The 13,206-nt window shown below is 44.7% G+C and overlaps 1 protein-coding gene across 2 annotated transcripts in view; it reads left to right on the forward strand.

The window, feature by feature from the left end:
* Positions 1 to 12,669: 12,669 nt before the first annotated feature.
* Positions 12,670 to 13,206, forward strand: part of DAZL (deleted in azoospermia like) — a 47,985-nt gene continuing 47,448 nt past the window's right edge. For both annotated transcript variants that reach the window (XM_069958704.1, XM_069958705.1), the window contains exon 1: positions 12,670 to 12,778. In XM_069958704.1, coding sequence (XP_069814805.1) covers positions 12,776 to 12,778 — 3 coding nt within the window. In that variant the 5' untranslated portion in view covers positions 12,670 to 12,775. The remainder of the gene's footprint in view (positions 12,779 to 13,206) is intronic.

Raw genomic sequence — 13,206 nt, forward strand, 5'->3', positions numbered from 1 at the left:
TCGCAGGCCTAGGGCACAGACACTGTAGGCCACACCAATTTGACACAGAGCTTCAAATATAAAATTTGTTTTTTAAGACCATAACTGCATCACCTGCCGAACGGACCCCAGGACAGATCTTGGATTAAAAGCAGCCATATGACGATACAAGAGGTTGGGGGGCCAAGTTTGAGTCGCTTAAAGGTTGGTTCCACACACAACAATGTCAGAAGTGTCTTCTAGCAGGAAGGCTCTGCATTAAAGGGGTTGTCCTGCCTTAGAAAAACATGGCTGTTTTCTTCCAGAAACCACTCTTTGGGTGTGGGTTTTGCAGCTCAGTTCCATTGATTTGAATGGAGCGGAATAGTAATACCACATACAGCCTAAAGACAGGGGAGATGCTGTTTTTGTAAAGAAGTATCTATGCTCTTTCTTATCCTAGATAAGCCTTTTAATCCTTCCTTTATACTTCCCATTCCTTTTGAATCCACTTCTGACTTTAGCTTATAAGACTGAATGAATTTTCCAAAAGATGTTAATAAAACTTCTGGCTGCACAAAAAAGCAGGAACAATGCAGGAGAAAAATGCTAGAAAAATTTTTAAACCACCTTGACAGTATTTGGACCCCACCCAAAAAAAATTTAAAATCCCTAGCTTCCTGGATTCCCCTGTTTGATAGGGGGAGTGAATTATGTGATCACACCTGATTTTATTTCCTTCATTTGCTTTGTCTTCCTGTACACACTTTAATACATCTGGAACATACACACAAGATTGAAAGAACACTGGCACTACTCACATAGGGATCACTAGTAGAGTCCTTCCTTGGTCCTCTTACAGATCCTGACATGCCAACAAGACAACAAGAAGAAGGATTAAAGCACTTCACCTCTGGGTAAAACTTTGTTCTCACATATATACACTCCGGCCAGAATCCCTAGCGGCGCCGCAAAAAACTGACATGAGTCCTAGTCCCTATGACTAGCAACTGCGAGCAGGCGTAAATCATGATAAATGAGGCGCGGGAGGTGGCCATGCCTCCTTCACACCTTGCGTCCCCCCATGAGCTCCCCTGCCCGCCCATCAGGTGAGCGAGACATACGGCAGGCGTACGCCAGGGAGAAGGGGCAAATCTTCTCCCTGGTGTACACCCTGGCCGGACCCTTTGCAAATGTCCTCCTTAGTGGCTATATGTCTCTGTTTCGTTTTACAATGCGCATGTCTATGGACTTAGGTTTTTCAGAGCATAAGGGCTAGGACATTTGAGCTAGTGTGCATGTTTTAGAACATAGTTGCAGAATCTCTTCATACTTTTATACTACTAATTTAGTTTAGGGTGCCTTTACACCTACCGGATCCACAGTGGATTTCATCAAGTCCCAGTCATCCTTTTAGAGCACATACTCGCAGCGGGATTGACATCCCGCTGAGAGTATGTGCGTTAACCCTCTGCCGGCCGCAGCCCGTCGCCGAGAGCATACATTACCTGCTCAGGCTCCTCGCTCCGGTCCCGCTCAGCCAATCAGTGTCGTTCTTTTATTTCATTCTTCTTTCACGTCTTTTGCATCTGAATACATAGACTTTGCATTGTTTGCAATTGGTACTTGATAAGAACTGCTCTCAGTTCAGTGCTAGGGGGAGCCCTGTATCCCGCACATTTGTGAAGGTCTTTCTAGTAATTTTAGGAAAAAATAAAATGTATAACGTGAAAAACCCATATACCAGATTAGTTGATATTGTCTTTCTTAAAGAGTTTAAACTGCAGGTTGGCAATAACAGCCGTTGTTTAATGACATGTCTATTTTGTGCGGCCACTATTTAGTGAACAGCGGCCGCACAAAATAGACCATGCAAACAATCTAAAGTACGGCTCCCGGACGCACTTTACATTGTGTGCTATGGCTAATTGGAGTGCGGGCACACCTGAACATGCCCGCATTCCAATTTAGATGAAGTGTTGTTCACCAGGGCTGTGTGAACATCACAGACAGCGACCATTCTGTATCACTGCTGTGGCCTAAGAAGATATGTTTGAAAAGCAAGAAGGAATTGAAAAATCATCTCCTAAATGAAGGTTACGCCATAACCCCTTCTTAGCAAATCACTGGAGAAAGTGTAAAGAATTCCCAGAAGCGACATAATAAAGTAAAAATAAGAGAATAAGGAGACATGATTTATTTATTGTCACCGTCGTATTTTTATTTGTTTTTGCAGAAATCAATAGTCCAGGCGATTTTAAGAAACTTTGTAATTGGATTTATTAGGCAAATATGCCATTATCTGCATTCAAAAAGATTTCCCCAGCCCCCCCCCCCCTCCCTCCCTTATTCACTTCTCATTACCAGGAAATCTCGGCTCTTTTACATCAGATGAGCCCTGTGTAATCTATGGAGAGGGGAAGAGGGAGGAGGGAGATTAGTTGCCAGCAGAGAGCAGAGAACAAAGGATTACACAGTGGGACCTGTGTGAAAGCCGCTATTCAGAGGTCAGAGAGTTCAGAGGAGGTCATGTAATATTAAGTGACCCTATTAGAAAAGTGTATTAGCCCCTTATTGATACAGACTGCCTTTGCAAAATCTCTGCCCTGATTCTGTAATATTTGGGGGCCATCATCTTGGTGACATCACTGAGTTCTAGTGGTGCATTCCAGCACTGCTACACAGTGACGTAACAAAGATGGCGGAGCCCGACATTACAGAATCAGGGCAGAGATTTAGGTGAAGTAAGGGGGGAGGTGGGGTGTCCGGGCATTCGCCCGCCTGCCAATTAATGCTTAATTACAGAGAGGAAAGAGGGGGCCGCCGCACTGCCACCATTACCCCTGGACAGGTGAATTCTGCACTGACCATCAGGGACTGGGGAAAAGAGCCTCACAGCTGCTGGGACGGGGCACTCAGTAATACACAGCGATCTTGCGACGAGCAAAGGATCATGGGATCATATCCTGCTGCTCTGCATGCTGGGAAGTTCCAAGCTTGTGTAGAATCTTTTGAAAAGAGGCGACACAAGCTCATAAAGAAAAATAGTAATATAAACTAAATACGGGCACAAAGATAATGAATTATATTTAAAAAAAAAATCTAATTGGTAATTAAATTAAACTAAAATGTTGCTCTGCCTTGTATACTGTCTAATACAGGGATAGTAGATCTGATGAAACAGCGCCTTTTCCGATGATGTTGTTTATTGCTTGTACTTAATTGCAATGATAAAATCACTGACACTGATCCACATGCATATGGCTATTCAGGAGTCTGTGTTCAGAATATTTTTTTGTCATGGTTATATATCTTAAAGATTTGTTTTACTATACTGATAATTCCGAATATAATCATTATTTCAATGGAATTATGAAAATGTGAAAAAGCATGCACACAGCGTATCTGTAAATGGTTAAGACGCTTGTGAAAACAATGCAGGAAGAAACTGCCCTCTGCTGGTAAAATGCTTCATTGCAGCAACATCAACATATACTGTATTCTACGTATGTTGCATATTTCACCTGATATCATGGGTATATCTAAGTCTATTACATTTTTATTTAGTGCATTAAGATTTTATAGGCTTTTATGTGCTGTACTTTGCCATTGATGTAGGGTATTAAATCTCCGAACCTCTTTTACGCAGGGAAATGTATGTATAAAAGAGATGTTGCAATATATCAGGATTACAGGTACTTTATAATTTTAAAGTGATTTCTGTGTCTATTTGTGTGACAGGGATTCATTGCTAATGCTTCTATTATTTAATTTTGTTATGGGGTAAAAGTGTGAGAGTGACACTGTGTGGAAATTCTAATAATCTCATCAAGAAACTTTTTACCCCTTAAAGGGATACTCTGAAAAAAATTGTTTTGCCCCCCCCCCTTAAATTAACCAGTGTCAGAAAGTTATATAGATCTGTAAATTACTTCTGTTTAAAAATCTCAAGTCTTCCAGTACTTATCAGCTGCTGTATGTCCTCAGGAAAGAGTGTATTCTTAACAGTCTGACACAGTGCTCTCTGCTGCCACCACTGTCTGTGACTGTCCAGAGGAAATCACCAAAGAAAACCACTTCTGCCCTGGACAGTGACTGCCATAGAAAAAAAAATTCCACTGGAGTACCTAAACCTAAAATGTTGTCTATTCTTAAAAGGGTAATTCAGTGGAATTTTTTCCCAGTCTGGCACATTGCTTTCTGCTGCCATCTCTGTCTATGACAGGAACTGTCTAGGGCAGAAGTGGTTTTCTATGCTTTGCTTTGGCCAGGTTCTGTCCTGGTCAGAAGTGGCAGCAGAGACCACTGTGACATTATCCATGAGCCTGTTGCGGCTATTCCAAAAGACGTTGCTGAGGACCCACACCTCCTTACATCGAAAGCCAGTGGTCATTTGTCAAGGGGCTTAAGAGGTTTTCCAGACAAAAGTATTACTTTTGTATATGTCTCCCTGTGCATAAAACCCCCCAGCATACTTTCCTCTCCAACTCAACCCACTGCTGCTGTCAAATCTTCTGGTCCTCGCTATAGTCTTTGTTTTCTTCCTTCCAATGATGTTTCAGTAGGAAGTGCCTGCTCAGCTTGATGCTTGACTGAGTGGGCCACAAAAAGCTATTTGAAGAAGGAACTAGGATGGAGAACTAGAACAGGGACCAGAAGATTTGACAGCCTCAGCAGAAGGGCGGTAAGGGGAGGTAAGTATGCTAACAGTTACCTTTTAACCCCTTCGCGTCAGCCATACGTATTTATATGTTCCTGCTGCACATGCCCCGTGCAGGAGCGCATATATACGTTCCTGACTTCAGGGGCTTTTGATGTGTGCAGGGGTATTTAAAGGACATTTCCCATGAAAAATTTTTGTAGCTTATTTAACACACATTACAAAGTTATATGACTTTGTAATGTAGTTGAATAACCGGTCTGGCCCCCTTCCCCCACTTTCCGACTTTTCAGTCGTCACGGTCCTCACGGATGGTGAGTATGGTGTCTGTGAGTGTCTGTGTTTTTTTGGGGGGGTCCCGCGGAAGTTGTCCTTTAACCCATAGGCGCACTAGGACGTTATAGCACGTCCTGGCAGGAGGTTAGTTTCCGCACCAGGACGTACTATAACTTCCCGGCTCCCGGTGCTCACTGTTTATGTAAACAGTGACCGGGAGCTGAAACTAAACTGTCAGCTGATAGCTGACAGTTTAGTGAAGCCATTCCTGGACCCCCAGCAGGGGTCCAGGAAAGGCAATCACCGGCATCAGGGGATCGGTAACGATCCACTGATGCTGGTGCACAGTCATTAGTAACCCCCGGTCCCGGTCTCTGCTGAGGTCCGGGACCGGGGGAAGCTGGGGCAGAGATCCCTCCCTCTCCTCCTCCCCTGCCTCTGATGACCCCCCCCCCCACGATCGGAGCCCTCCCCCCCCCCGCACTTGATCGGCGCACCCCTCCCCCCGCGAGTCCCGCGGCCCCCCCGCGATTCCCGCGGCCCACCCGCGATCGGCACCCCCGCCGGCGGTAGCCACGCCCCCCACCCGCGATAGCCACGCCCCCTGGTCCCGGGACTCACCCTGAGCTCAGGAATCCAGGGTTGGCCTCCTCCTGGGAAGCATGTGACCAGCGTTTGTCCAATGACGCTGGTCACATTGCTTCTCTGTTCTGTGATTGACAGCTCTGTGATCAGAGCTGTCAATCACAGTGTCTGACAGTGAGGACCAGAGGCTGGATGCAGGGTCTGATCCCCCACTAGCTGAATGCTATGTAAGGAGATCAGAGCCTGCATCCACATAGTGTATACACAAAACACACACACACATAATAAATACCCCCTCCCCTGTGATCTCCCAGTGATAAGGGAGATCTTAATCAGCGTCAGTTAGAAAGCGCCAGTCAGTGTCCGTTAGTAATCGTTAGTCAGTGTCCGTTAGTAAGCGTCAGTCAGTGTCCTTTAGTAAGCGTCAGTGTCCGTTAGTGTCAGTCAGCGTGCATTAGTAAGCGCCAGTCAGTGTCTGTTAGTAAGCGTCAGTCAGTGTCCGTTAGTAATCGTTAGTCAGTGTCCGTTAGTAAGCGTCAGTCAGTGTCCATTAGTAAGCGTCAGTCAGCGTCCGTTAGTGTCAGTCAGCGTGCATTAGTAAGCGCCAGTCAGTGTCTGTTAGTAAGCGTCAGTCAGTGTCCGTTAGTAATCGTTAGTCAGTGTCCGTTAGTAAGCGTCAGTCAGTGTCCATTAGTAAGCGTCAGTCAGCGTCCGTTAGTGTCAGTCAGCGTGCATTAGTAAGCGCCAGTCAGTGTCTGTTAGTAAGCGTCAGCCAGCGTCCGTTAGTAATCGTTAGTCAGTGTCCGTTAGTAAGCGTCAGTGTCCGTTAGTAATCGTTAGTCAGTGTCCGTTAGTAAGTGTCAGTGTCCGTTAGTAATCATTAGTCAGTGTCCGTTAGTAAGCGTCAGTCAGCATCTGTTAGTAAGTGTCAGTCAGCGTGCATTAGTAAGCGCCAGTCAGTGTCTGTTAGTAACCGCCAGTGTCTGTTAGTAAGCATCAACGTCCATTAGTGTCAGTATCTGTTAGTGTAATTCAGCGTCCGTTAATAAACATCAGCCTCCGTTAGTGTCAGTAAACGTTGTTGCATTTACTGCTACAGTAGGAGTGCACACACAGACAGAGGTGCTCCTTCTCTTCTGAGCCGTGTTGTGCGTCCGTACAATTTTTTACGTTCACGAATTGGGTATTTTCTTACTCAGGAGAAATTGCTTTACAAATTTTGGGGGGCTTTTGCTTCTCCAAGCTTTTTGGAATTTGGAAAATTTGGGGTTTCACTAACGTGTAAGTGTGAAAAATGTGATTTTTAATGTTCATGGGCCCCTTTTGCAAAAAACTGTGAAAAACTTGTGGGGTCAAAATGCCCACTGTACCCCTTGTTACGTTCCTTAAGGGGTGTAGTTTTCAAATTGGGGTCACTTGTGGGGGGTTCCCACTGTCTCAGCACTAGGGGGCTCTGTAACTGTAACATGGTCTCCTACATTTATTCCAGCCAAATCCACGCTCCAAAATCCAAAGGGTGCTCCCTCTCTTCTAAGCCATGTTGTGCGCTTGTGCAACACTTTATGTCCACAAATGGGGTATTAATAAAAACTGCAGATTCAGAGGAATAAATGTTTTATTACATTTTACTTTTTATAGCTGGTTTGGTATGAAAAAAATAGGATTGAATTGGGATCTCTGCAAAGAAAGTGGAAATTTTTACTTTCCACACTTTCTTTGAAGTTATTCCTGTGAAATGTGTAAAGGGTTAAAAAACTGTATGAATGTCAATTTGAATACTTGAAAGGGTGAAGATTTCAAAATGGGGTGAATTATGGGCGTTTTCTAGTAAACAGGCCTCTAGAATATGCTTCAAAACTGATCTGGTCCCTAAAAAAATCTGAGTTTAAATTTTCACAAAAATTTTGAAAGTTGCTACTAAACAATTACGTCTCTAAAATCCCCAAAAAAAGTTAAAGCATGTTCACCAAATGCTGCCAATATAAAGTAGACTTGTTATAGATATGAATTAATCAATAATTTATGTGGTATAACTATCTTCCTTATTGGCAGAAACTTTCAAATTTAGAGAAATGCAATAATTTTTACATTTTTCACAACATTTTGGAGTTTTTCACAAAAAAACGCTAAAGGTATCGATCCAAATTTACCACTAACATAAAGTAGAATATGTCACGAAAAAACAATCTTGGAATCACAAGGATTGATAAAAGCATTCCAAAGTTACAGAGGCATAAAATGACACATGTCATATTTGAAAAATTTGGCTGTGTCATAAATGCCAAAACTGGCTGTGTCCCCTAAGGGTTAAGGGTGTTAAATATAGACTGGTGTAAATTGCCCACAGCAACCAATCACAGCTCCTCTCATTTTACTAGAGCTGAAACCGGAAATGTAATTGGTTGCTGTAGGAAGTTTACTCCAGTGTATATTTTACACCCTTTGATAAATCATCCCCTGTGTATTCATCTGCAGTCAATCCACCACTGAAGCTGGTCCCTACTGCTCCCTGCTTTCTGTTCTCCCTCTGTACACATTGGGAATGCCTACTCAACCAATCAGTGGCCATAGCATTACCTAGGATTACCTAGATTGGGGATATTATTTACTGAGGGAACTTACTACCACAGGGGCTACCTCCATAGTAATTACATAAATGGGGGGGGGATACACTTTACAAAGCTGCATTCTGATTGGTTACTAAAAGACCAGCTTGGCTGTTCGATAGTTCTGGTGAATGGGGCCTTAGGTGCGAATTTACGCCAGAGCATGCGGCACTTTTTTCCTGTCAAATCTGACAAAACTATTGATAAAGGTTGCAAATGGAGCCTGTGATTGGAGTGTGAACCTCCACCATATAGCTATGACTGATGCCACTTTGTAGCAACAGCCTGACACATATAGAACTTAAAGGGGAACTCCGGTTAAGAAAGATTTAACCTTGTTCAATACCCACCTGTAATCTAAGCTTGTGTGTAATAGGTTTCTACGACATGAATTGGCCCATTTGTCTGCAGCACATCCTGACTCACACCCTAAAGCTGCTGAAAATCCTCTTTTTCTGGTCCACACTGTCTCCACTTCTCTGTCCTCCCCCTCCCTTCTAAGACAGAGGTCACATGATCTCTGTCTCTTCTTTTGCTAGTCAAGCTTGAACATCTCGGGGGATATTCATCAAAGGGTGTAAAATTTAGACTGGTGCAAACTACCCACAGCAACCAATCACAGCTCAGCTTTAGGCAGTGCTGAAAGGAAAGCTGAGCTGTGATTGGTTGCTGTGGGTAGTTTGCACCAGTCTAAATTTTACACCCTTTTTACACCCTTTGATAATCTGTAACCCACCACTGACATCACACAGTGATAACTTGGGCAAACAACAGCCTCTCCTGAGTAATATAGGGGAAAGGAGATGCCGCTGCTTCATCTCTCTCTGTAATCTAGGTATAAAGATGAATAGATAAACAGAAGGATAAATAGATACTGTGTTTACTTTGCAAAGTACACTGGCTCCCTATTAAACACAGGATACAATAATAAGTCCTCCTGCTCACCCATAAAGCTCTCCACAGTGCTGCACCTCCCTATATCTCCTCTCTCATCTCTGTCTACCCTCCTACCCGTGCCTTACGCTCCTCTAATGATTTACGACTAACATCCACCTTGATCTGCACCTCTCCCTCCCGTCTCCAGGACTTCACCCGAGCTGCACCAGTTCTATGGAATGCATTACCCAAGACTGTCAGACTCACCTCCAATACACAAAGCTTCAAACGTGCCCTCAAAACACATCTGTTCAAGCAGGCTTACCAGGTTCCCTAATTTTTACTGCTACCTTCAACCCCCCCCCCCCCCACCCACACACACGCATAACTCCACTACGCGCGCACACACACACACACACAGACACATACATACACACACACCAAGCATTTAAGCACTGAAACCTGTGCAGGCAGGCATTGGCTGGTGACAGGTTCACCCACCCTTACCTGCACTGCCTTATTTATAAAGATGGCTGGACCATAAGAACAACAATGCACTTTGCCCCTCTGCCATTTTGTCTCAAACCCCCTCCTGATAGTGTGTAAGCTCATGCATGCGAGCAGGGACCTCACTCCTCATGTATGGATAATTATATGTATATCTCTGTAATGTCTATTTTTTGTCTATGTATGCACCCCCAGAATTGTAAAGTGCTGCGGAATCTGTTGGCGCTATATAAATAAAAATTATTATTATTATTATTATTATAGAAGGCAACGATCAGGCAACATGAACGATGTTGGCTGATCGTTCCAGTCGTTTGTGTTTCAACATGTTGAAAGACAAACGTCTAATATAGCAGCGATCTGCTGCCGTCGCTCCGTGTAATAGGAGCAGGGCAGCAGACTGCTGCTATCTGCTATGGGCTTCCCAGATGATCTAACGATCACCCTGTACTCACCCGCTCACTGCCGCCGCGTGTAGTAGCGCTGACAGCGCTCGCTTGCACCTCTCAGTCGCCCCGTGTATTAGGGGCTTAAGCCAGTAGTGGACAAATATTACAAGACAGGTACAGGTACCCAGCAGTTGGTTCTGAGGTGCAATGCATGCTTGGTAGTGTAGTTTTCCGGCTAGGTGCCATGATTTAAAAGTCAGATTATTTGTTAAAGTGTACCTGTCGGTATAATTTTCAAAATCTAAGCCAACAGTAAATGTGATATAAAGGAAGTTTATCATTATTATCAAGGAAAATACAGCACTTTCTGTGTTCTCCCCCGAGTCCAAAAATAGGAAGTCCTGTGTTTCCCAGGTCATCTGAGTAATCACAGAGAAGGTAGTCATGTGACTGATGGACACTCTGTACTGGGCGGAGTTTTATGTGTTCGGTCTCTTTTTTTCCATCAAGCATATTGGTGCGTTTACACAGGCAGATTTATCTGACCAATTTTGGAAGCCAAAGTCAGGAATGGACTTGAAAAGACAGGGAATCTCAGTCTTTCCTTTATGACCTGCACCCTGTTTATAGTCTGTTCCTGGCTTTGGCTTCAAAAATCTGTCAGATAAATCTCTCTGTGAAAACGCACCATAAGACTAAAAAGCTGCCTTCAGGAGACGGGACCTAGATTTCTTGGTAGTTTTTTTTTTTTTTTTTTTTTTTTTAAAGCATGTATATTGTTAATTTGCAAATCTACTGTTGATTTACATTTTGAGGCTGCGTTCACACTACGTATATTTCAGTCAGTATTGCAACCAAAACCAGGAGTGGATTAAAAATACAGAAAGGATCTGTCCACACAATGTTGAAATTGAGTGGATGGCCGCCATATAACAGTAAATAACTTCCATTATTTCAATATAACAGCCGTTGTTCTAAAATAACAGCAAATATTTGCCATTAAATGACGGACATCCACTCAATTTCAACATTGTGTGAACAGATCCTTTCTGTGTTTTTAATCCACTCCTGGTTTTGGTTGCAATACTGACTGAAATATACTGACTGAAATATACATATACTGACTGAAATATACGTAGTGTGAACGCAGCCTAAAAGGTATAACAACAGGTACACTTTAAAGGGAACCAATCAGCACAATTGTGCAGATATGGCTCCAAGCAGCACAGTATAGATCTACTGTACAGCTCCCCAAGGCTACCAGCCTCATCTGCAGCAGTAGCTTTATCAAGGTGCAAAAGAAGTTTTATTATGCCGTACAATGCCGGTAAAAGGGCAGCAACTAATCATCTGGGCGGGGAGTCATCTGTGACTAGTCACAGCTCTGTCAGCACGCAGTGTGGCCGAGAGACCCCTCAGTGACCTCTCCCCGACCTATCTCCACAGCGCGCGCGCCGACTTCTCACCAGGATATCTAAGTCCCGGGACCGGCTCCGGGAGCGGGACTCAGCAGGATGAGGTCAGTATGAGGGGATCTAGCTGGGGGTCGGGAGCCTGTCACCGAGGCACGGGGGTTACAGGTCTCCTTTAAAGATGCACATACACATCAGATTATTATCAATAAACAGTGGATTTTTGTACACACCGTAAAATCCCTTTCTTTTGTCTTCACTGGGGGACACGGCACCAGTGTGTATAGGCTGCTGCTGCCACTAGACTAAAGCTGGTGCTGTGTCCGGGCATAAGAAAATGGCTGATTTTAACCAAAACAATCATTTGTTGGGTGAAAGTTAACAAAATAATGGTTGTCTGTAAAGTCGGCCATGTTTGAAATCTAGGGAGTCCTGGAAAGCATGGATACAGCTTATGGCAGAATTAGGCCACATTCACTCGTTCCAAGTTCTGCACGGAACACGGGCGCGGAAAGCCTGAAACGGACTTCTCCCCCCGTCTGGGCAGCATCTGTGATAAAATGCTGGGAGCGGGGGAACTGTATACATATGCGCCGCGCTGTAATGACAGCACTGCGCATCTGTACAGTTCCCCAGCTTCCAGAATCTTATCACAGATGCTGCCCAGACGGGGGGAGAAGTCCGTTACAGGCTTTCCGCGTCCGTGTCCCGTGCAGAACAGGGAACGTGTGAATGTGGCCTTAGGGCTGCATCCAACTTTTGCAGCCACACAATCAAATGCTGCATGCATCTCACATTGAACCGACATGATCTCTAGGACTAGTGTATAGTCATGTCTGTGACATCACCTCCTATCAGACCATTGTTCATCAACTGGTTGTGCAAACCATCCACCTACATATAGTCCCCACCAATGAGAGCTTATATTTCCCCTCATACACAGCTACCTCACAGCTGAGACCCCAGGTCCACATTACATAATCACTAGTAACAGTTCAGAACACACAACAACAAACGTTCTCTATTATTACAGGGTTTACATGACGCCATTTTCTCAGCGTAAGCAAACAGGGCCAGACGTTACGTCACAGGCGTTCTGCCGGACCTACATCCAGCCCCTGCACTACCTGCTGCGTGCCATGTATAAGGCGGCATGATACACATTTATCATTCTTAGCACTTTGGCGGAGGGATACATGCAGCACATAGTACCCAATGGCTCGGCCCATAGGGGTGTACTGCACTTACAAATGGTTAAAATGTAAGCCGCCGTTAAATAAGAGCCGCTCACACGGTCCGTTTCCAATGAAATAAAATTGTAGCTGTAGACTTTCCCACTATGACTCCCCAATGGGTGTGTCTTAGTCTATTCCACCCCCCCCCCCCCCCCCCATGAAGCGAATGCGCTGCTCCGGGGAAGGATATAAATAGGACACGCCCTCGGCCGCGCTAACCAGTTGGCGGCAAGTTCTGTTTGTTTTTAAGGGTTTTTACGTGTTCGGAAGAATGGTGAGTACGGAGTTTCTTAGCGTTCTGTCCGGTACATGACGAGGCTGCTGGTTTGCTAATGACTAAACTATTTCATGACTAGACAACTATGTTTAGTCATGAAATATTTCCTATTCAATAACATGGCGGGATATCAGGCTGCTGCGGCCTGTGCTCGGGCCTGGTACCGCTCATCTGAAGGAGTAGTGCGGATTGTGGTGTAACTTAGTATGTGAGGCAGTGATCCTCAACCCGCACAACTACAACCGCAGGGCGGGGTCGCTGCTGTAGGGGGACAATGTCGCATTGCTAGTTTGATGATCGGCCTGTACACGAACTGATCAGGATCGGTAGACGGGATCAGAATACGATAACATCCTCAGTCTGGTGATAAGTGTCCGATCTGTGAGGGCCCGAATGCAGAGACCCGCGGCGGCCGAGCATGCGCA

This window comes from Dendropsophus ebraccatus, chromosome 2, assembly GCF_027789765.1.
Source record: "Dendropsophus ebraccatus isolate aDenEbr1 chromosome 2, aDenEbr1.pat, whole genome shotgun sequence".
NCBI lineage: Eukaryota > Metazoa > Chordata > Amphibia > Anura > Hylidae > Dendropsophus > Dendropsophus ebraccatus.